This window comes from Rana temporaria, chromosome 5 (genome assembly GCF_905171775.1).
Source record: "Rana temporaria chromosome 5, aRanTem1.1, whole genome shotgun sequence".
Taxonomy (NCBI): Eukaryota; Metazoa; Chordata; class Amphibia; order Anura; family Ranidae; genus Rana; species Rana temporaria.
The window spans coordinates 164566571-164589901 of NC_053493.1; the positions used below are offsets into that span (position 1 = coordinate 164566571).

General features: G+C 40.5%; 1 protein-coding gene across 1 annotated transcript in view; it reads right to left on the reverse strand.

Moving 5' to 3' along the window:
• Positions 1 to 20707, reverse strand: part of ABCA13 (ATP binding cassette subfamily A member 13) — a 410714-nt gene extending 390007 nt beyond the window's left edge. Inside the window, exon 1 of the mRNA XM_040354439.1 lies at positions 20405 to 20707. Coding sequence (XP_040210373.1) covers positions 20405 to 20473 — 69 coding nt within the window. The 5' untranslated portion in view covers positions 20474 to 20707. The remainder of the gene's footprint in view (positions 1 to 20404) is intronic.
• Between the last annotated feature and the right edge of the window lie 2624 nt (positions 20708 to 23331).

Genomic DNA, 23331 nt, shown 5'->3' on the forward strand with positions numbered 1-23331 from the left:
TAAAAGGTTTATTTCTTTAAAATGTTTAAAATCAAACTACTCACAAAGGAGGTGCTTTAACCAGCACCTGGTGTATTTGGCAGTATCGGGTTTGGACAGCCGCTCACCAGCTTGTCTTTGGGTTGCGCGCCCGGCTCCTGCTACACTTGTGGTTCCGCTGGTTTGGTAAACCCCCTCTATGCGTTGTCCACCTGGCTTCTACGCGTTTCGCAAGTCTGCGTCATCAGGAAAGCTGGTGGGTATTGATAATGCAACTGTATTTATACTCTCAACTGTTATTTCAATGAAATGGCGAAACCGGAAGTGGTTCCGCCGCCATCTTGGCTAAACCGGAAGTATCCCGGCCGCCATCTTTACTCCTGTATGCTCTCAGCTATACTCTTAGCTGTCAATTGGGTGGAATGGCGAAACCGGAAGTAGTTCCGCCGCCATCTAAGCTGTACCGGAAATACTCCAGGGGCCATCTTTACTGCTGTATGCTGGCCAGTACTGTATACAGATCGTTGGGAGGATGTTTCTGCTGGGTGGCCGCTATGTGTGATTGTGCAGCAAAGCCCACGCTAGCACACCGCTGCCGCCGTTACCTCCCCTTTGTTGGTCTACCTCCCCTCTCTCTGTTTTGATCTGGGAATTACTGAATCGAAACCGGATGTACCCGTTCCGCCATTTTAATGTCTGGCATATGCTACATATGTTATATAATTCCTAGTACCCTCACTATTTCTACCAGAAGTACCCGGTCGGCCATATTGGGTGCTGGATTCCGCCCTGACTTGCTATGTGCGTCTGTGCCCGATGCTGCCATAGACACCTTACAGAGACACATCAACATTTATTGTATAGTTCTTGTTGCTATTGCCCTTAAAATGCCAAAAAACCTTAATATTGGGGAAAACAGTAGAGCAATCTCCATATGACAAATGGGTGGTTGCATCTATACATTTTTTCAACAGGAGTACGTAAAATAATTTGAATACAACAATAAAAAATTTAAAATTAAATTAAAATTGGTTCTATAGGTGCATAAATCTTTCGGAAGCATATATATAAATTTGGAAGCTGGGAATAACTAAAGTGAATGTGGATGCATACCCAAATTCTATGTGAGTGTGGATGCATACTAAAATAGTGTATAAACCATGTGTCAATAATCTTCCAGAAAACAATTGACATCTAGTTCTACATTCATTCCCTTAGGTCTGAGTGTCTCCATTTTATAAATCCATTCTGTTTCGTTACGTGAAACCTCCCTTCTCATATTTAAATTTCTCCAGTTTTGTTCTATTTTGTCAATAGCATAAATTTTTAGTTTACTGGGGTCTTTATTATGTTTTTGTTTAAAATGCAACGAAACACTGTGGTGTATGAACCCCTTTTTTATATTCCTAATGTGCTCCCCCATGCGCACTGACAGCTTCCTAGTGGTTCTACCCACATACTGCAGCCCGCACTCGCACTCCAGTACATAGGTGACATGCGTGCTACTGCATGTGATAAGTTTCTCTATTTTAAATTCATTTTTATTAGTGTGGGATTTGAAATGGCTGATCTTCCTAGGTCCTTTTGTTATGCGGCATGGTTTGCACTTCCCGCATCTGAAAAAACCCTTCTGATCGAAGAAGGTGGTCATTTTCTTGGGAGGGTCCGGTACATTTTTACTAAGGTGTCTCTAAGTTTTCTGGCTCTCCTGTATATGAATTTCGGCTTGGCAGGTAGAATTTTGTTGAGATCTGCATCTCCCATAATAATGGGCCAGTATTTGGTAATGATCTTTTCAACCGCTAAATAGTCCGCGCTAAAACCAGTCACAAAGGTGACATCATTTCTTTCTGTTGGTTTATGTTCCTTTTGTTTCAGCATATCAATTCTGTTCATGGAGCCTACTTCTGATCTTGTTTGCTCCAACCTTTTTTTCTCATATCCTTTCTCGACAAATCTGTCGATAAGTATATTTGTTTGCGAATGGTAATCCTCTATGGAGTTGCAGTTTTGTTTAATTCTAATAAACTGCCCCTTGGGTATAGCCCGTTTCCACTGGGGATGGTGGCAGCTACCGTACGGAATGTACCCGTTGCGGTCCGTTTCCTTAAAGTGTGTTCATGTATGTAGTTCTTTCCCAGTTTTGAATATCTCCAAATCCAAAAACTGTATTACGTCAGGTTGGACGTTAATGGTAAATCTGATTCCATAGTTGTTGTTATTGATATGCTCAACAAAGCGATTCAACTGCTCATGGCTCCCCTCCCATACAATCAAGATGTCATCTATGAAACGTTTATATGCTTGGATTTGCGGCCAGCTTTTGCCAAAAATTTCTTCGCTCTCCCATTTATTCAAAAATATATTTGCCACGCTTGGGGCATACTTATTCCCCATTCCTACCCCTTTTATTTGGCTGTAATACTTGTGGTCATGCCAAAAAAAGTTATTTTTCATAGCCATTCTTAATCCTTCTAGAAGAAACCTTCTCTGTTTTAATTTGAGGTTCGAATGGTTTTTCAGGGCCCATGCTACTGCTGCCAATGCGTCAACTTGCTTTATGTTGGTGTATAAAGACTCCACATCTATGGTCACCAACAGTGTGGAGTCCTCCACTGAAACTTGAGTTAACATGTTTATATTGTCCTTACTGTCTTTAATAAAGGAGTTTCCTCCTGCTGCCGGGAGTGTACCGAGTTTATGCCGCTGATGATTGGGCGTCATCAGCGGTTGAAAAGATCATTACCAAATACTGGCCCATTAATATGGGAGATGCAGATCTCAACAAAATTCTACCTGCCAAGCCGAAATTCATATACAGGAGAGCCAGAAGACTTAGAGACACCTTAGTAAAAAATGTACCGGACCCTCCCAAGAAAATGACCACCTTCTTCGATCAGAAGGGTTTTTTCAGATGCAGGAAGTGCAAACCATGCCGCATAACAAAAGGACCTAGGAAGATCAGCCATTTCAAATCCCACACTAATAAAAATGAATTTAAAATAGAGAAACTTATCACATGCAGTAGCACGCATGTCACCTATGTACTGGAGTGCGAGTGCGGGCTACAGTATGTGGGTAGAACCACTAGGAAGCTGTCAGTGCGCATGGGGGAGCACATTAGGAATATAAAAAAGGGGTTCATACACCAGTGTTTCGTTGCATTTTAAACAAAAACATAATAAAGACCCCAGTAAACTAAAAATTTATGCTATTGACAAAATAGAACAGAACTGGAGAAATTTAAATATGAGAAGGGAGGTTTCACGTAACGAAACAGAATGGATTTATAAAATGGAGACACTCAGACCTAAGGGAATGAATGTAGAACTAGATGTCAATTGTTTTCTGGAAGATTATTGACACATGGTTTATACACTATTTTAGTATGCATCCACACTCACATAGAATTTGGGTATGCATCCACATTCACTTTAGTTATTCCCAGCTTCCAAATTTATATATATGCTTCCGAAAGATTTATGCACCTATAGAACCAATTTTAATTTAATTTTAAATTTTTTATTGTTGTATTCAAATTATTTTACGTACTCCTGATGAAAAAATGTATAGATGCAACCACCCATTTGTCATATGGAGATTGCTCTACTGTTTTCCCCAATATTAAGGTTTTTTGGCATTTAAGGGCAATAGCAACAAGAACTATACAATAAATGTTGATGTGTCTCTGTAAGGTGTCTATGGCAGCATCGGGCACAGACGCACATAGCAAGTCAGGGCGGAATCCAGCACCCAATATGGCCGACCGGGTACTTCCGGTAGAAATAGTGAGGGTACTAGGAATTATATAACATATGTAGCATATGCCAGACATTAAAATGGCGGAACGGGTACATCCGGTTTCGATTCAGTAATTCCCAGATCAAAACAGAGAGAGGGGAGGTAGACCAACAAAGGGGAGGTAACGGCGGCAGCGGTGTGCTAGCGTGGGCTTTGCTGCACAATCACACATAGCGGCCACCCAGCAGAAACATCCTCCCAACGATCTGTATACAGTACTGGCCAGCATACAGCAGTAAAGATGGCCGCCGGAGTACTTCCGGTACAGCTAAGATGGCGGCGGAACTACTTCCGGTTTCGCCATTCCACCGAATTGACAGCTAAGAGTATAGCTGAGAGCATACAGGAGTAAAGATGGCGGCCGGGATACTTCCGGTTTAGCCAAGATGGCGGCGGAACCACTTCCGGTTTCGCCATTTCATTGAAATAACAGTTGAGAGTATAAATACAGTTGCATTATCAATACCCACCAGCTTTCCTGATGACGCAGACTTGCGAAACGCGTAGAAGCCAGGTGGACAACGCATAGAGGGGGTTTACCAAACCAGCGGAACCACAAGTGTAGCAGGACCTGGGCGCGCAACCCAAAGACAAGCTGGTGAGCGGCTGTCCAAACCCGATACTGCCAAATACACCAGGTGCTGGTTAAAGCACCTCCTTTGTGAGTAGTTTGGTTTTTTGAGGCACAAAGGAAGGTCTTGTGATAGAGGAAAAGAGGACACAATCGATCATAACGGAATAAGGCTTTGGGCTTATTACCAGCTGGGATCTGGTGAGTGTGTATTTCAGCAGTTGGTGGTGGTAGCACTTGTTTCCGTCGGGTGGAAGAGATAGCTGCACCCTAGATGTATGAGATATAACTCCAGGACAAACTACCACAACATTTTTTTTTCCCTTCACTGGATTCCAAACTGACAAGTTGCTGGTTTTCCAGGCAATTTTGGAGTTGTGTTATACAGGCACATGAACTTTAAAAAGCTTTTTGCACATATGTTATGACTTTGCACTTTGAACCCATATTTATATATATTTATATTAATTTAGATCTGTTTGTTGGTAAACTAGTTGCACACAGTATCACGTATATATCTCATATGTCTAACAGAATGAAATTTTGATATTTATTTAGTCACATGCTTGTGAGATTCTTCACTGTTATTTATTTATTTATTTAAATCTTGTTTGGTGGCACAGTAGTTGCACTCAGCACTACGCAATAGCACACGCTGGTGACAGCTGGACATTGCAATTAATTTATTTACTTATTTATTTATTTGTATAGTTATTTATTGTGTTGTATCACGCATATCACTGTACTGGATCCAGCACTTTATTGTATTAGATTTAATTTACTATTTTGTGTCATTACACATTTAGACCAGCGCAGTAACCACATTCCTTTGCTTTCACTTATAAACCTTTTCAGAGGTTTACACAGTACTGCAGCAGGTCAATATAATATAACCTGTTTTTTGCACCGGTGACAATCACATACATTGCAGTTGATAATAGCCATAAGGTTTGTCAGAGGTTATAAAACCAATCAGAAACTGAGACAGTAAATTTAAAATTGCATGCAGTTACCATTGGTGGAGCTTTACTTGAGAAATCTAAACGTTGTGATGAATTATCAGAGGAAAATGAGAGATTAAAATTAAGAATTATGGAATTAGAGAAGAGATCTCAGGAATGCAGATGTGCATCAAATCTTGAATTAAGCAATCTGCAGCAAAATACAAACTTTCTATCAAATGAAACAGAACCTCATATTAAATCTGATAATTCATTGCCAGCCGCACCCACTGTGACCACCACGGTTTATAACAATAACAATACAGGTGAAGTTCAGCTTGTAATGAAGCATTTGAAACCAAAAGAACTGGATGCAATTCTTAAAGAAATAGGAATGGTTCCCTGCTATGATTTAAACAGTTTTTTAAAATGGTTTTGTGACTTGCAGAATGTCATAGATTTGTACAATATCAACCCATCTGACGTAGAAAGAGTTTTGCAACATTCTTTAGGGAATGGTCTTTGGCTGAGAATCAAACAGATCTGTCTTCAGCCTCTGAGGACAAGGGACATATTAATGGAATTATTATGTGTTCTGTACGGAGTGCATTCCAATGTTGCGATTCATGGGAAGATCGAACAGATGCAGGGTGAATCTCCCTATGAATTGTCACACAGGATATATACTGTTATGGAATTGTTGGTTGGTAATAATCTTGAATTTGAGCGGGGATGCTTTATGTTTTTAGATGCTTTGCATGAAGATATCAAACAAAATATTTTATTAGTTACCCCGAATCCTCATGATTTAAAAGACATATTATTGAGAGCAGATCATTTATGGAGAAAGTCAAATGAGCAAGCTGTCAGAATTGATGTAGCCACATTGTTTAGGACAAACACTGAACAGAAAGATCAGAAGATAATATCTAATGATCACAACAAGAGGGGAAATTCTGTGTCAAACATAGGTGATATTAACATGAAAAACAGAGCCGACCAAAATAATAAGAAAAGGACCTGGCTACCATTTCCTCAGTTAAAACAGAAATATGACCATCTGAAGATTGAGTATGATAAGATGGAAATAGAATATTACACACTATTAGAACAATTGAAGGGTCCAGATCTGTTTTTGAATGAAAATGACACTTCTGGAGCCAGGAGGCGGGGTCTAGCTGCACAGTCATGCTGCACTAGAGCTCCGCTCTGTGGGGAAAGAAAACCGCAAATAATTGATTTTAATAGAGCTGCAAACGAACAGAAAACGACGGGTCGAGTTCCCAGGAGGTGAGGAGAACCATTTTATTGAAATATGGTGCTGGGGGGTGCCAGAAATAAGGGTAAATCCAACCCTAATAGCACGGCCCAGCAGATGAAGGGCTCTGTAAAAAAGGCGGCATTCTCCTCAGCCACCTCAGCTACCTCAGAGTCTAATACTGAGGGGAAAGGCAAGCAACGCTTGTTAAAGGGAATGAAATCTGCAGCTTCTCTGAGGAACATGGACACGGACAGTGAGGAGGAGGACATGTCTAATGCCCCACAAATAGCTACATTAAGTAAGACAGTCCCCTCAGAGCTCCTAAGTCAATTCGAGAAAATGCTGAATAAAGCGCTAAAGCGCACCTCAGAGCAAATCACCACTAGTCTAACTAAGGAAATAAGAGACTTGGGCTGCCGCACAGAGACTTTAGAGGCAAAAATGGACGAAATTGAAATTTATACTCAAGATTGCCAATCAGAACTAGATGCGCTTAAAGAGGAGAACTTGGTACTTCATAGCAAACTAGAAGATTTTGAGAACCGCGCCAGGAGATCGAATTTGAGATTCAGGGTAATTCCTGAGACGGTCCTGGACCTTTCAGGTACCATTCTAGCATTGTGTCAGGAGCTAGTGCCGGGACTGCCTGTAGAACGCCTGGAATTTGATAGAATACATAGGGAATTAGCCCCAAAAAAATCTGAGGGACCCCCCAGGGATATCATTGCAAAATTCCACTACTACAGAACAAAAGAGCAGGTTCTGGAAGCAGCCAGAGAGAAGAGCAGTTTAACATTCCAGGGAAACAATTTCCAGATATTCGCCGATCTATCGCAACTGACAATTACCAAACGGCGTGCAATGAAACCCCTTTTAGTGGAATTACAACAGCGAAACATAAAGTACCAATGGGGATTTCCCTTCTCCCTCAGATTTACATTCCAGGGCTCAAAGATAGTGTGCAGATCACCTGATCAATTACACCAAGTTTTAATTGATCTGAAGCTCATTGATCACAGTATCACACACAACTCCTCCCGCAGAAGATCAGCATCAACATCTTCCCGCAATGGCATCATTCAACCTGAAAAGAACAATGGAACTCATCACACAAACAAACGAGGAAGATTTGTGTCTCAACCCCAAGACCAAGAGGATACCATGGACTGACCACCTTCCAGAGGACCTCATGAATTTCTTCTTCCCCTGGTCACAAGAACACTTCACAAGAAAAGATGTACAGATTGCATGAATTTAGAACTTGATGTTTTTTATTTTTATTTTTTTTATTTTTTTTACTCTTATTTTTAATTTCTACTTTTAAATTTTTCTCTTTTGACCCAATTTTATTCTCATTTTCACCGCTTATTGCGATTCTTATTTTTCATTTTTTACCTTGCACTCCTACCTTTATCACATTCTTACTTCTTTCCATTTTTTTTCCACTTTCCCCCCCACTTTTTATTTCCTCACCTCCTCCTCACCTCAGGGTGGGGAGGAGGGGGGGGAGGAAACGACAAGGCCTGCCTCTTCATTCGCAGGGTCCCTCAGACTTATGACATCCCACACCATTTAATTACACCCCGGGTACCTAAGAGACACCTCTAAAACCCATTCTCTTATCCTCCTCTAGTTATAATATCCAAAGTTGCTTCACCACATTACACCACCTCGTGCACTAGTAGCCCAGTCAGCATCCAGGCGCAAGGCAAGTTTTGGTGTGTAGAATCTGCATTGTTTTAATGGTCAATAGGTAGATACCCAATCTGACATATATCTGATCAATAGAAGCCTAATCTTACCCAAACTATTGGACCTACTTGAGGAATTTTTTCCTAAAATTCCAATGGAACACATGATCCAATTAAAACATCTTTGGTATAGGCTAATGAATTCTACAATCTCTTTATTTAATTAATTAAGGATAGTTAACCCCCTCTCATATCTCTCGCCTAAACAACAGAAGGCGAGTAGTTAGTGTTATCCTGTTCGAAATGTTATTAACAGCTTAGTTGAGAAAAAACACCTCAGACGGTGTTTACTTGAACATATTTACAGCGGTTTTCCACCGCACGGAACCAACCTGTGCTCCACCATGATCTCCTCAGTTCCCCGCAAGATTAAGCGGGGGATTGATGGGATCCCCTTTTCCCCTGGCGGGGGTAGTCCATCCCCGCCACGGGTAAACCTAACAAACTTTATTGGTTTATTGTTGACTGTTTATTTACTATTTTTTTCTGTGTTTCCCTTCCTTTTCAAGGTTGAATACCCCAGAGTCCCCTTTTCCCTTTCTTTCCCCAAGTCTGCAGGGATTGGGCTGGCCAGATGTCCTCCGGTTTATTACGGTAAGATGGACAGAGAAGTAAAGCTACCATGGCACCATTGAATATATTGTCGTTAAATGTACAGGGATTGAATGTGCCACAGAAAAGAACCAAGGCCTTCAGAACATTTCAGGCCAAGAAAGCCCATATTGTTTGCCTACAGGAAACTCACTTTACTACGAGCACGACTCCTAGATTTTTTAACCCCTCCTATCCACAAGTCTATTCAGCCTCTGCTTCAGTCAAAAAAAGGGGAACCCTTATCGCTTTTCATCGCACCACACCATTCACTCTAAAAACGGAAATCAAAGATCCAGAGGGCAGATACATACTATTAACAGGCCAAGTGTTAGATACGGAGATCACAATAGTATCTTATTATGCTCCTAATCTAAACCCGTTACCCTTCTTATCGCATCTTTTCCAAATAATTAATTCACATAAAATAGGGACTCTCCTCATCTGCGGAGACTCCAACCAAGTCCTTCTTCCATTCTTAGATAAAACCCCCTATGTCACACCTAAACACCAAGCTAAATGGACCCTTCCCAACTTATTAGCCAAATACAATTTAGTAGACACGTGGAGAGAACACAATCCCACAAAACGTAACTACACATACTTTTCAAACCCACACCAATCCTTCAGCCGAATTGATCATATTTTTGTGACAATCGGTATGGTCCCTGAAATACTATATTCAAATATAATACCCATCCCTTGGTCAGATCACAATGCGGTGTACACCACAATGGCATCAACCATTCCGAAAAACCATGATCCCACTTGGTATCTTCCTGAAATTATACTCAAACACCCTGCCCATTGCCAATTGATTGAACAAGCTCTAAAAGACTATCTAGAACTCAATGCAAGCCCTGAAATATCCCCACTTACATTATGGGAAGCACATAAGCCAGTCCTCAGAGGAGCATTCCAGCGGCAAATAGGGATCTTAAAAAAGGAGCGAGCACTGATGGCAAGAAAATTGGAAACAGAATTCAACTTAGCATTTCTGGCCCTACAAAACTGCCAAACTCAAACTAATAGAACTCGGCTGGACAAAGCACGTCTGGAATACGACTTGTTCTTAACCGATTCGGCGAATAGAACACTTAATAGATCTAGACATGCTTTCTACAAGCAAGCTAATAAACCAGGGACATATTTAGCTAGAGCGCTAAACACACTCAATAAGACTTTTAAACCCATAAAGTTAAAAATTGCCAACAGGGTTCTCTCGAGCAACCCACATAAAATAGTTCAAAAGTTTAGCTCACATTTAAAACAACTCTACTCAGAAACTACTGTATTTGACGAATCTAAAGCTGACTCCTTTTTTGCACAAATTAATCTTCCACAAATAAGTCAATCACAGAAAGAACAGTTGGAAGAACCAATTACGCAAGAGGATGTAGCTTTAGCCATTCGGGAACTCAAAATTAACAAAAGACCGGGACCTGACGGGTTCTCGGCAAACTACCTCAAAACTTTTACTGAGTTACTTTCACCCAGACTGGCAGAGGCATTTAACAACTTACTAGAGCAAAAAACCTTCAGACCTGAAACGTTGCTAGCAACAGTTTGTATGATTCCCAAACCACATGCGGATGACACACTTTGTAGCAATTATCGTCCCATATCTATGCTTAACATAGATATAAAACTATTAGGTAAAATACTAGCTACCCGCCTTAACAATTTTATCGGTACTCTAATCAATCGAGATCAAGTAGGTTTCATGCCATCCAGACAAGCGGGCGATAATATACGCAGGGCATGCCTCTTGGCCAACATAGCAAAGAAAAGGGGTATACCGGCGTGTTTTCTCTCTCTGGACATCAAACAAGCTTTTGATTCTGTTTCCTGGGCGTATTTAAAATATACTCTACAGAAATGGGGCTTTGGCCCTAATTTCACTAATTGGATTATGGAACTTTATAATAACCCTAAAGCTTATGTTAAATACGCAGGATATAAGTCTGACACATTTGATATCAGAAGAGGAACACGTCAGGGCTGCCCGTTATCCCCGTTATTATTTGCCCTCCTTATCGAACCTCTTGCTCAGAAAATCAGATCAGACCCCACTATCCTAGGTATAGAATTAGGAGGTCATAAACATAAATTATGCCTATTTGCGGATGACATTCTTTTATTTCTTTCTTCCCCGCAAGTAACTGGCCCTAATCTCATCCCAATACTTGATAGATTCGCGACGTTCTCAGGTCTAGCCATTAATCCCAAGAAATGTGTAGCACTAAACATATCCCTCTCAAGACTAGAATTAAGTGCAGCCACAGTAGGTCTTCCATTTACATGGTCGGATAAGAGCATCCCGTACTTAGGAACACACGTAACGGCTGATACATCTGATTTATTCTCTTATAATTATCCCCCTCTTCTTAAACAGATAACAAACTTACTCAAATCCTGGTCCCAGCTCCCATTATCCTGGTTAGGTAGGATCAACGCAGTTAAGATGACAATATTACCAAAATTGTTGTATCTTTTTAGAGTGCTCCCGAGTCCAATACCGGCTTACTTTCTGAGGATAATACAAAACAGAATGACGACCTTTATATGGGGCACATCTAGGCCCAGAATAAAGGCGAAAATCTTGCATCTCCCCAAAACTCAAGGAGGGTTAGGATATCCGAATTTTACAAACTACTATAGGGCAGCGCAAATTTCAACCTTGGCCAAATATCATGCAAAAAAGGAAACACCTCTCTGGGTAGCGATTGAGGCAACCGAGTATGATCCCATCCCTCCAGCTAACTTACTATGGATTCTTCCCAAGCTACGCGGGAAAATCTGCAATCCAATTATTAAACATTCTCTCTCACTATGGGATAGCTATAAATCCAAGTATTCACTGGTGTCCCCTCTCAACCCACTGCTTTCATTTTATAAAAACCCAACATTTTATCCGGCATGGATCTTCCCTAACACATTCAAGGAATGGGTAAGGAAAGACTGTATATATGTCTATAAATTTTTGGATTCATCGGGTATCATGCCCTTCCCGACAGTATGTAAAAAATACGGTATACCTCAATCAGAATTGTTTCGATACCTCCAAATAAAAAATTTTGTGGAAACACATCTGACCTCTTCGGCTCAGAAAAACCAGATGTCACCTTTTGAAAGTATATGTAAAGATAATCCACATGTAAGAGGTACAATTTCGGTTCTGTACTTGCAGTCACTATCCCACAATAACACAACAAAGCTTCCTTATGTTCAGAAATGGGAGAGTGACCTGGGTATAGAACTTAATACCTCGGATTGGAATCAAATATGGCGAAACACTAAATCGGCTTCCTCGAATATAATAGCATTGGAAGCGGGCTATAAGGTATTAATGAGATGGTACCTGGTGCCAAGCAGAATAGCTAAATATGCACCAAACTGCACCGGACATTGCTATAGGGGTTGCATCACCGAAGGTACATATTTTCATACTTGGTGGACGTGTCCAATAGTACAGAAATTCTGGGATAAGATTTTCAAGATGGTAAATGCGGTGACTAAATTGAGAATACTTCCAGACCCTAAATTGGCACTACTGAATTTAAAGCCCATCAATCTAACACACACGCACTTCAAGCTACTAGCACAACTCTTTACGGCAGCCAAACAAACCATAGCAAAAGCTTGGAAAACTCCAATTTTATCAACGACGGAAACAAAAAATAGAATGAATATTGCTATGACGCACGCCAAAATGGAAGCGTTAGAAACGGACACGATCGCCAACTTTGAAAAAATATGGAACCCTTGGATACAATATGCTATACCAGAAAATTTTAATAAAGGTGTAATGATGCCATGGTAGCTTTCCTATACAAAAATAACCGTTGTACATTTCATGCTTTGACGACGGATCCTAGCCCATCCCTGCAGACTTCCTTACCTGACCCCCCCCCCCATTTTCCTTCCTTTTCTTCCCTTCTTCCTTTTCCTGATCTGATACTGCATAAGGTAGTACCCTCGTGTATCTACCGTTAACTTTGAAAAGGTAGCACATTTTAGAAATTTAAAGTTGATAGGTAGTAAGGTTACATTAAATAAGGACGTATTATCTTTGATATATTATCCACTAGCCACTAGGACAAGTTGTAAGGATTACATATTTGGCTATGTTAACTACTTAAACTCTTCCTGCGATAGTACACAGAACATGGCTAAAATATTCCCGTTTATTGTTGTTTAAGAAAGATGATACTGTTAGTCAATCTTATGTTATAATAACCACCTGATTACTGTAACGAATGTATGCTTCATGTACAATTTATTCTTGCATTTAATAAAGATATTCTTGACAAGGAAAATGACACTTCTATAGCAGTGGGGGTGAATTAGCTTTAAAGTGTAAACATGTAAATAGTTCTTTGTTTAAGGTCCTTGCTAATGAGTTTTTGTCAGAGTTTTTGTCTTTCAAGTACAGTACATTGCTGGAGATACGCGTTTGCATGTGAATAGCTGGAGTAATTGTTGGCTAGTGGGGGAGAAACTCTGAATGGACAACGTCACTATACAAGAAATTGTAAAGAATTCATGGACACTCTCTCAATATTCATCAAGCAATGGACTTTTTTTTGAACATTCAAATTTCCTTTTTTTCTTTATTTTCAATGGACTTACCCAACGTCCTATTTTTTATACTGGCGAGAATTTCCACTGCCGATTTGTCTGCACAGAAGATCTGATAAACACTGATGTCAAGCTGATACTCTAAACCATCGAATGGGGGTATATATATATATATATATATATATATATATATATATATATATATATATGTTGGTATACCATTCTGGTGGAATTATGGACTGAATGATACAAAACAGCTCTATTAAAGGCAACGAGGGGTCGGCCTACAGCACATTAAGAAAGCAAATTGTTGCTGGCAATCAACAAATTCAGAATATTGATGTTAAAGGAACCAAGTGTCCTGATTGGTGGATTAATGATTGAAGGTGTCAAGTGCAAGGAAATAGTTTGCAGCACAGAAGTTTTACTTCCAGATCCAAACCTTTTTGACCTTGAAAGGGACTGCTGATACATTAATGGTTCTTCTTACTACAAAGATGGAAGATGGAAGAACTTCAGGAATTGCTGGTGTTTGTGTAAAAGCATCTTTATAAAAATGAAAACTTTGAGCCTGGAGATGAGAGAATCCTGGACTTATGTGGATTGGGCCTCCCAAAACATACCAAGCTTTACTTTCAGTGAGATGGTGAGAGATGTGAAGTCAGAATGGACTGTGACATCAGCTCGTTTTTGCACAATATTCAAGATTGTGATGTGATTTGCAAAACAAGGAGCAATCTTTGAAATGAGGCCTAACAGCTATACTGGCCACGAATGTTTACTGAATACTTTTCCAGTCATGGCCTAACGTTATATTATCTAATAACTGTTTCATGGGGATATTTTAGAGGTTGGTGAAGAGAGATGCAACCATTCTCAACTTAATATTTCATATGAGCCATTGTAAAGCATCCAGTACCTCAAACCATAATGACGTTTGTTGCTTGATTTATGGATCAGTTCTAGTAGTTAGAACCGATCCGAGTGGGGGAATATGTTGTAATATTAATATAGATATGTAGGTATTGTAAAATATTGTGGTATATGTAAGGCACAGTATATATGTGTGACATACAGGGATTCAAGGTTACACATCAAAAGGTGTTTGCTGGGTTAGTGGTCAAACACAGATCAAGGGAACAGCTGAGGACCCTTTTGATGTGTTAATCTTATCTAAGATGAACTAGATGTGTGAGATGGCCTGGTAAGGAAGGAAGTATTTATTGATGGTAATTAGACTTGAGGGGGGTATTCATTCAATAGGAACATTTGGTTGACCCCCCCCCTTCAGTGTGAGACCAATATTTGAGGCAGTCAAGCTGGCATTCAGCTAGTCTCGTCACTCTATGATGAATATTGCACAGGTCTAGGAAAAGATGGGATTCTGAAACACTTTGTTGGATCTTTGTATCGTCTGTGGACTTTGGACTTTGTATGTTATTGGAAGTTAATTAAATTTGCCTGGTGTGAGTTGCTGCGAAACAACGTAATTTATAGTCATCATACTAACATCTAAGATATCAATTATCTAACCGGAGTACTGGGCACTATACATATACATTATCACTACAACAGGGTGCGCCTCTCCACTGACTCAGTCGATCGACTGACCTTCATAAAAATGAATCAGGCTTGGATCAACACCAGCTACCAAGCACATGATGCTGATGTAACTGAATAATTTTTTGGAAATCTCAGATCCCTTGGAAAATGCCTATGCTGATGCTGAGTGACTGTCATGTTATGCTGCTGACTGAATATCCTTTTCCTCCTCAATGATCTTGCTGATAGCTAGTAAGAACATTGTTGGTTCTGGGCACCGCCACCAGTGCCTAAGGCCCAATTTTTCTGCCCCTGTTTAACAGGGGCGTATATTAACAATTTTGGATGCAATACTTTGCATGTGGCTCTTTGCTGCGCTCCAATTACATTATCTGTGAGGGGTTGCAAAGTTGTGGCACCGCCACCAGTGCCTAAGGCCCAGTTTTTCTGCCCCTGTTTAACAGGGACTTATAATAACAATTTTTGATGCAATTCTTTGCGTGTGGCTCTTTGCTGCGCTCCAATGACAGTATCTGTGAGGGGTTGCAGTGTTGTGCCTAAGGCACAATTTTTCTTCCCCTGTTTAACAGGAGCATGTAATAACAATTTTTTATGCAATACTTTGCACGAGGCGCTTTGCTGCGCTCCAATTACAGTATCTGTGAGGGGTTGCAGTGTTTTTTGCACCGCCATCAGTGCCTAAGGCCCAATTTTTCTGCCCCTGTTCAACAGGGGCGTGAAATTACAATTCTTGATCTAATATTTGACAGCAGAGCGTTCCAGCGCCCACCAAGACTAACTGTGAGGGCTTACAGTGTTGTGGCAACACCAACACCTAGGTCCCAAATTTATGCAGAGTATATAACATCCAAATTACAAACGACTCCTACTTGCAAACGAAAGGAGACAACAGGAAGTGAGAGGAAATCTACCCCTAGGAAGAGAAATTCTCTTCTGTAAGAGGTGTCTCCTGTCCACTGATGCTTTATCACAATCCTTGTTTCACAAAAAAAGAAAAAAAAAATTGTCATTGGGACAGAAAGTGAGGTGCAATCTTATGAACAGATGCACACAGACAGCAAAACAAATGTTACAGGGGTGATAACCCTTCTCTATGTTTTCCGAAAAGCTTAAAAAAAAGATTTTAGGGTTGAAGCTACACTTTAACCCTTTCACGCCGAGCGTACGCATATATGCGTCCTCGGCTTTCAGGGGTTGTACCGGGATGATGCCTGCAGCCGCAGGCATCATCCCGGTACCGTTGTTTAGAGCGGGCGATCGGCTTTCCAAACATAACAACCGATGCGGCTAAAAGCCGCTCGGTTGTTATGCCGGAGGAGCGGGAGGGGACATCCCCCCCCTCCCGCCGCCTCTCGCCGCTCTGACCGGGCCTCCCGTCCCACCGGGAGACCCGATCCACGATCCGGCGCCTCCAGCGTCTCGGCGCGCTCTGAAACAAAGCCGTAAACGGCTTTGATTCAGTGTGCGCATTGAAACCACGGAAGCGGCGTCATGACGTCACTTCCGGGTTTCTCGGCTGCCAATGGCGCCGGATTTAAAAAAGTACACAGTATTCAGAATCGCCGTTTTCGGCGATCTGAATACTTTGAAGTGCAAAGGAGGGCTCGGAGGTCTTTTAGACCCCGATCCCTCCATAAAGAGTACCTGTCACGACCTATTGCTGTCACAAGGGATGTTTACATTCCTTGTGACAGCAATAAAAGTGATCAAAATGAAAAAAAAAAAAAAAAAAAAATGTAATATTAGAAAAAATAAATAAATAAATAAGAAAACAAAAAAAAAAATTTTTTAAAGCGCCCCCCTCCCCGCGAGCTTGCGCAGCAAAGAAAGCGCATACGGAAGTCGCGCCCGCATATGAAAACGGTGTTCAAATAACACATGTGAGGTATCGCCGCGATCGTAAGAGCGAGAGCAATAATTATAGCACTAGGCCTACTCTGTAACTCTAACCTGGTAACCGTAAAAAAAGTTTAAAGCGTCGCCTATGGAGATTTTTAGTTACCGTAGTTTGTCGCCATTCCACGAGTGCGTGCAATTATAAAGCGTGTCATGCTTGGTATCTATTTACTCGGCATAACATCATCTTTCACATTATGCAAAAAAATTGGGCTAATTTTACTTTTTCATTTTTTTAAAATTCATGAAAGTAAATTTTTCCCAAAAAGTTGTGTTTAAAACACCGCCGCACAAATACCGTATGACATAAAATATTGCAACAATCGCCATTTTATTCTCTAGATTCTCTGCTAAAAATATATATATAATGTTTGGGGGTTCTAAGTAATTTTCTAGCCAAAAATATGGATTTTAACTTGTAAACACCAAATGTCATACATAGGCATAGGCATGAAAGGGTTAAAGAAGTACCAGTTAAAAATTACAAATATATTCTACTTAAAGCGGTGGTTCACCCTAAAATCCACTTTCTGTCACTAGATCCAGCATACTGCTGACATCTGCAGTATGCTGGATTTATTTTTTATTTTTTGTACTTATCGTTTTATCCGTATTTCTGCTCCGGCTCCAAGCGGCGTATCCTTCCGGATATAGGCGTTCCTAAGTAAAGCGCAGTTGATTGACGGGCTTGGATAGCGCGTCACACCTTCCGGAAATAGCCGATGTGACTCTCGCAATTTACGGCGCCTGCGCAGTCAGCTCTACACGGCAGGCGCCGTATAGCGCCGTAAGCAGCCGAGAGTCACGTCGGCTATTTCCGGAAGGTGTGACGTGCTATCCAAGCCCGTCGATCAACTGCGCTTTACTTAGGAACGCCCATTCCCCGACGGATTCCCCGCTCGAGCCGGAGCAGACATACGGATAAAACGATAAGTACAAAAAAAAGAAAAAAAAATCCAGCATACTGCAGATGTCAGCAGTATGCTGGATCTAGTGACAGAAAGTGGATTTTAGGGTGAACCACCGCTTTAAGAACAAACCTACAGTCCCTGTATTGTTTGCACCGCCTGTATACTTCTTTTCAAAGTATATAGGGCCAAAGGGGCTTTTTAATGACCTGGGGGGAGGGGGGTGGGGAAACCCATGCTATTTTTCTCAGTGATTTTCATCAATATTGCAGGGACCAAACATTAGATTAAAGCTGCAAGCAGTCTTAAATGACTTTTATCTTATAGTTATCTTATTTTGTGCAGGGACAGTTCTAAACATGTGCCACTACTATAGACACCCAGCAGGTACGATATTTAAAGGAATTTATGATTTTTTTTTTCACTTTAAGCATCATTAAAATCGCTGCTCCAGGGAAAAAAAAGACAGTTTTTAAAACTTTTTTTCCATTGATACATGTTCCCTGGAGCAAGACCCGGGTCCCCAAACCCGTTTTCCGACAATAACTTGTATATTGGGCACTTTTGAATTTGAACGTTCCAGTCCCATAGACGTCAATGGGGTTCGCGTGAACATTAGGTCTGTTCGAAGGTTCTGGTGCGAACCGAAGACGGGGGTGTTTGGCTCATCCCTAGTCACCAGTATGGTATATGTAAATTGAAATCATATCCCCTCTCAATCGTCTCTTCTCCAGAGAGAAGAAGTTCAGGGCTCGCAACCTTTCTTCATAACCAATATCCTCCAGACACTTTATTAGCTTTGTTGCCCTTCTTTGTACTCGCTCCATTTCTAGTACATCCTTCCTGAGGACTGGCGCCCAGAACTGGAGAGCATACTCCAGGTGAGGCCGGACCAAAGTCCTATAGAGTGGGAGAATTATTGCTTTATCCCTGTAGTTAATCCACTTTTTAATGCATGCAAATATTCTGTTTGTTTTTTTAGCAGCAGCTTGGCATTGCATGCTATTGCTGAGCCCATCATCTACTAGGACCCCCAGGTTCTTTTCCATTCTAGATTCCCCCAGAGGTTCATCCCCTGAGTAGATTGCATTCATATTTTTGCCACCCAAATGCATTATTTTACATTTATCTACATAAAACCTCATTTGCCATGTAGTTGTCCACCCCATTAATTTGTTCAGATCTTCTTGCAAGGTTTGAAGGTGCAAAATCGTTATCTTATAGTCAACATTAATTATGTTCCAATTAGTGCGAGAGGGAATTCAAATTGTTAATTAAAAGGTCATGATGCTGGAGTGTCTAAAAAAACAATGTAGGAAGCTGAAAATTGTAATATATTTTTAGGTGATTACTATTAATATTTCAGTTTAATGTTATTTCTGTGTTCAAGGTACGTTTTGCTTCTATGTACAAGGCAGCAAAAGATTCCCCAAAGTGTATAACAGTGTTCGTTTCAATATACAATAGACATAAGCATTTTTTTACTCCACTGATAAAGTAATTTTTAATCAACAACTTCTAAGAAGCAGCCATATTCAGGATCAGTCTACTGAGCCCCCCAAATTCACTGCTTACTTTCTAAAGAATACAAAGCTAATATACACATTGACCCTTACAATGTGCAACTACTTAGTTCCACAATTAATAATGACAGTTTAATGCTCCTGAAAACCAGGAAAAACACATGCAAGAGAGGAATACAGAAAGCTTTAGGCCAGCCTCACACTTGTACTGTACATTGTGAAAAAATGTGTGGGTTAATTACAGTGTCATTCAGTCAGAATTGGGCTGCCCTAACACAGTACACCATATAAATCTGGAATGTTTACAATCCCCAATTATAGTATTACAAATACTAAAAAATATGTCCTGATAATCCTTTGAAAGAAAGCCAAGATAGATATAAGGATGTATCCACTGAAAACTGGTTTTAAAGATGCACATTCTGAGCTGACATCCTTATGTCTGCTTTACAATTAGTGATTATAATAATATTATATTATAATAGTCAGTGGCTGGAAATAGAAGCTATAACTTCAAAAACTGCATGTTTTTCTTGAATCTAGTTTCTATGGCACGTGTTGTATTTCTGTCTGTTTGCTTCATTGTAAAGCAAGTTATTTTTGTACAAATCAGCTCCTCAGCTCACTAGTTCAGCTATTATAATAATGTTATGAATTACAGATATGAACTCTAGAAACAATTATTTAAAAAAAAAATCATTGTTTAAAGTGTTCCAATGAATGAGAATTTATAACAGTTTATGGAGGAAGATTTGTCATAAGCTTAGAAAATTATACCAATTTAATAGGTCATTTTTGTGACAGTTTATGATTCAGCATCTGCCCTACTTTTAAGATGCTCAGGGCAGAAGAAGAATCATGTGCATCTAAGCAACGAATAATTTCATAACAGATGAAGCATAAAAGACTGTGACCAGACAAACAAAACACTAGGCAAAAAGGCAGTATTAGAGCTATTCAATGCAGCAAAAAGATTAAATCGTGTTCAAATATATTAACAAATTATAATTTTTTTTAAGAAAACCAACAATAACTCACCGGTTGTCTAACACGGCAAAGACAGTTCTTCCAAATAAGAATCCTAACTTGTTGAAGAAATAATCCCATGTTTGCATAATCTGCATTTGCTGCAAATTGTTCTTCTAAGTATTCTTATCTACTGCTACAATTTAACATTAAGAATATCTAAATCCTTTAATAAATCTTGAAACGGCTCTTTAAAATATTCAGATTTGCTGTGTTTTGTTTCCTTCTGTGGTCACCGAAAAATAGTGTCCCTATCTATGCTCTGGTGTTCCAACCTATTGAAAGAAAAGGGCTGGGTTTAATCAAATTTCTCAAGGACATGTTAGTTCAAGTGACTGATTTTTTTTTTTTTTTATTATTATTCTATATATTGTTTGGATAAGAATTACACATTTCCTGTGTACATGACATACTGTATTTAAAATCAGGAAGGCCTTCTAATACGTATACATAACCAAATAGGTTTATTTTTTTTACTAATCTAAGAGTTTATAGTAATAGTAATTTGAAGGAGAAAACAAGTGCGGCACTGATGGTATACAATGTCTAAAATAGGCAAAATATATACAATATAAACGTAAAAACTGGTGAACAGAACGTAAATATTGCAATTATACGTATAAAATTAAGACACTAAAAAGTGCCGTGATACAAACAAATGAGTGTCTATGAAACAATAGATCCCCTGATGGAATGAGAACTCAGCCTCCAAAAAAAAAAAACCCACAAGAAGTGCAAATATGAATAAACATAAAAAATTAGGTCTCATATGCAAAACATAATAGACAGTCAGTAATTTATCCACTGGAATGTATAGCTGGTATTGATCCTGACGTCATGCAGATACTGTCACCACTGTATATTTGAGAAGCCACCACTAGAGAGGAGAAGATGGATACTCTTACCATGAGGTGTGGACTCTCCCACAGTAGTGATGAGTCTAAACAGCGTGAGAATGATGCCTACTTCTTCAGATGATCCTTCCAAAGGACAGCTGGGAAGAGTCTTCAGATGGTGATCCAACCGGTGGCCAATAACACAGATGAATTTGTGGTGAACAAAGTGAAAAATTGATATGGTAGCCCCTCGCGAGAATGGCGATAAAGATGTTGAAATGTAGATCAAAAGGAAAAAAGAGAAGAAGAAAGCCTCCTCATGGCATAGATCAATATGGTTTAATAAAAAAAAGTTGTACAACAAACACCCTTCGGTGTGTACAATGAATAAAAAGTGATCACAAGGTTAAAAAATTGGAATAAGCTCAATGGTAAGCAGAGGGTTTCTCTATGCTAATTGACCCTGCTATTGTGTGAAGATGTCCTGTGCTTACACTTATGATAATGTGTATTGTATAGCAGGTGAGCGAGGAGACATGACGTCTACCCTGAAAAGTCATATCTCGGAGTCACCTAGTCTGGGTAAATGATTAGTTAATTAGCTCATGTTAATTTATGTTCTGGTTACCTCCTCTAACTTTATATAAGGTTGTATTCTTGGTTCTAATAAACACTCCATGTTCAGCAGACAACACGTCTTGTCTCGTTGTGTGCTTGTGAGCAGCTGGAATATCTGATATCTATATCCAGACTGATAGGAAGCGGTATATGACGGAAGCACTCAAGCGGAGTGTGGAACGTTCCATTACAGTCTCCAGTCCACACACGTCTGACTTCTCCCATGACCCCATCCCGGCAGCACTCACTCTCTAGACTCCCTCAGAGACTGCAGACATGATATAAGACAAGAGATGGTTAGAGGTTGCGGATATGATACAAGAGATGGTCAGAGACTGCAGACATGGTACAAGAGATGGTCAGAGACTGCAGACATGGTACAAGAGATGGTCAGAGACTGCAGGCATGGTACAAGAAATGGTCAGAGACTGCAGACATGGTACAAGAGATCAATGCCGCCTCTTCAGTGCCCATCAGTGCAAGCCTCACTTTGCCCATCAATGCAGATTTACAGTGCCCATCAATGCAGCCTCACTGTGCCCACCAATGCAGCTTTACAGGGCCCAAGATTGCAGCCTCACTGTGCCTGTGAATGCAGCCCCACTGTGCCCATGAATTTAGCCTCACTGTGCTCATGAATGAAGCTTTACTGTGCCTATGAATGCAGCCTCACTGTGTCCGTGAATTCCAAATCACTGTGCCCATGAATGCAGCCTCATTGTGCCCATCAATGCAGCCTCACTGTGCCCATGAACGCAGCCTCACTGTGCCCATGAACGCAGCCTCACTGCTTTCCCTATTTTTCCTAGTTAGCGTGTTATTTCTTGATTACAAACAAAAAAGTCTTGGGCACTTCAGCAAGTACCCAAACTTGGGCCCTGGGCAAACATTTTTTTGTTAACCGTCCAGCCCCCGAACAATGCAATTTTGCAACAGACACAGAATTTAAAAAAAAAAAACTTTCATTCACATTTACAAGTATGTTTTGGCAGCCCACATTTGCGCAGGCACATCAGCTCATTTGAATGGGCTGCCATGCCTGTGTTTCCTGCAGAAAAAAAGGTGCATGCAGTATTTTAAAATTGCGGTGACCTTGAAATCCATTCTGCTTTTGCACCATGTGACTTACCTGCAGTTCCTGCACACACACAAACGCACTGTGTTTTTTGAAGCGTGGCCTAAACATCTAAAAATGCAGAAAGTTGAATCCTTTTAGATTTCATCCTGGGGCGTGACCGGATGGAGGAGTGAGTGTGTGTGCAGCTGTGGTGTCTCCTCTCCGCACCATGCTGGCTGATCGAATGCTGACCGGGGGTTTTGTGTCCCCCTGACAGAGGAAGATAGCTGGAGATACATCTGCCTATCCCCCGCAGCGGCGCCTGGCGTTGCTCCTGACCCCCCTTGCGGGCTGTTCGCCTGTGCGATATGCTGTACAGGCGGCTTGAAACCTGATCCCTGATCCCCGCTCCGCCTCTATTTGTCTCT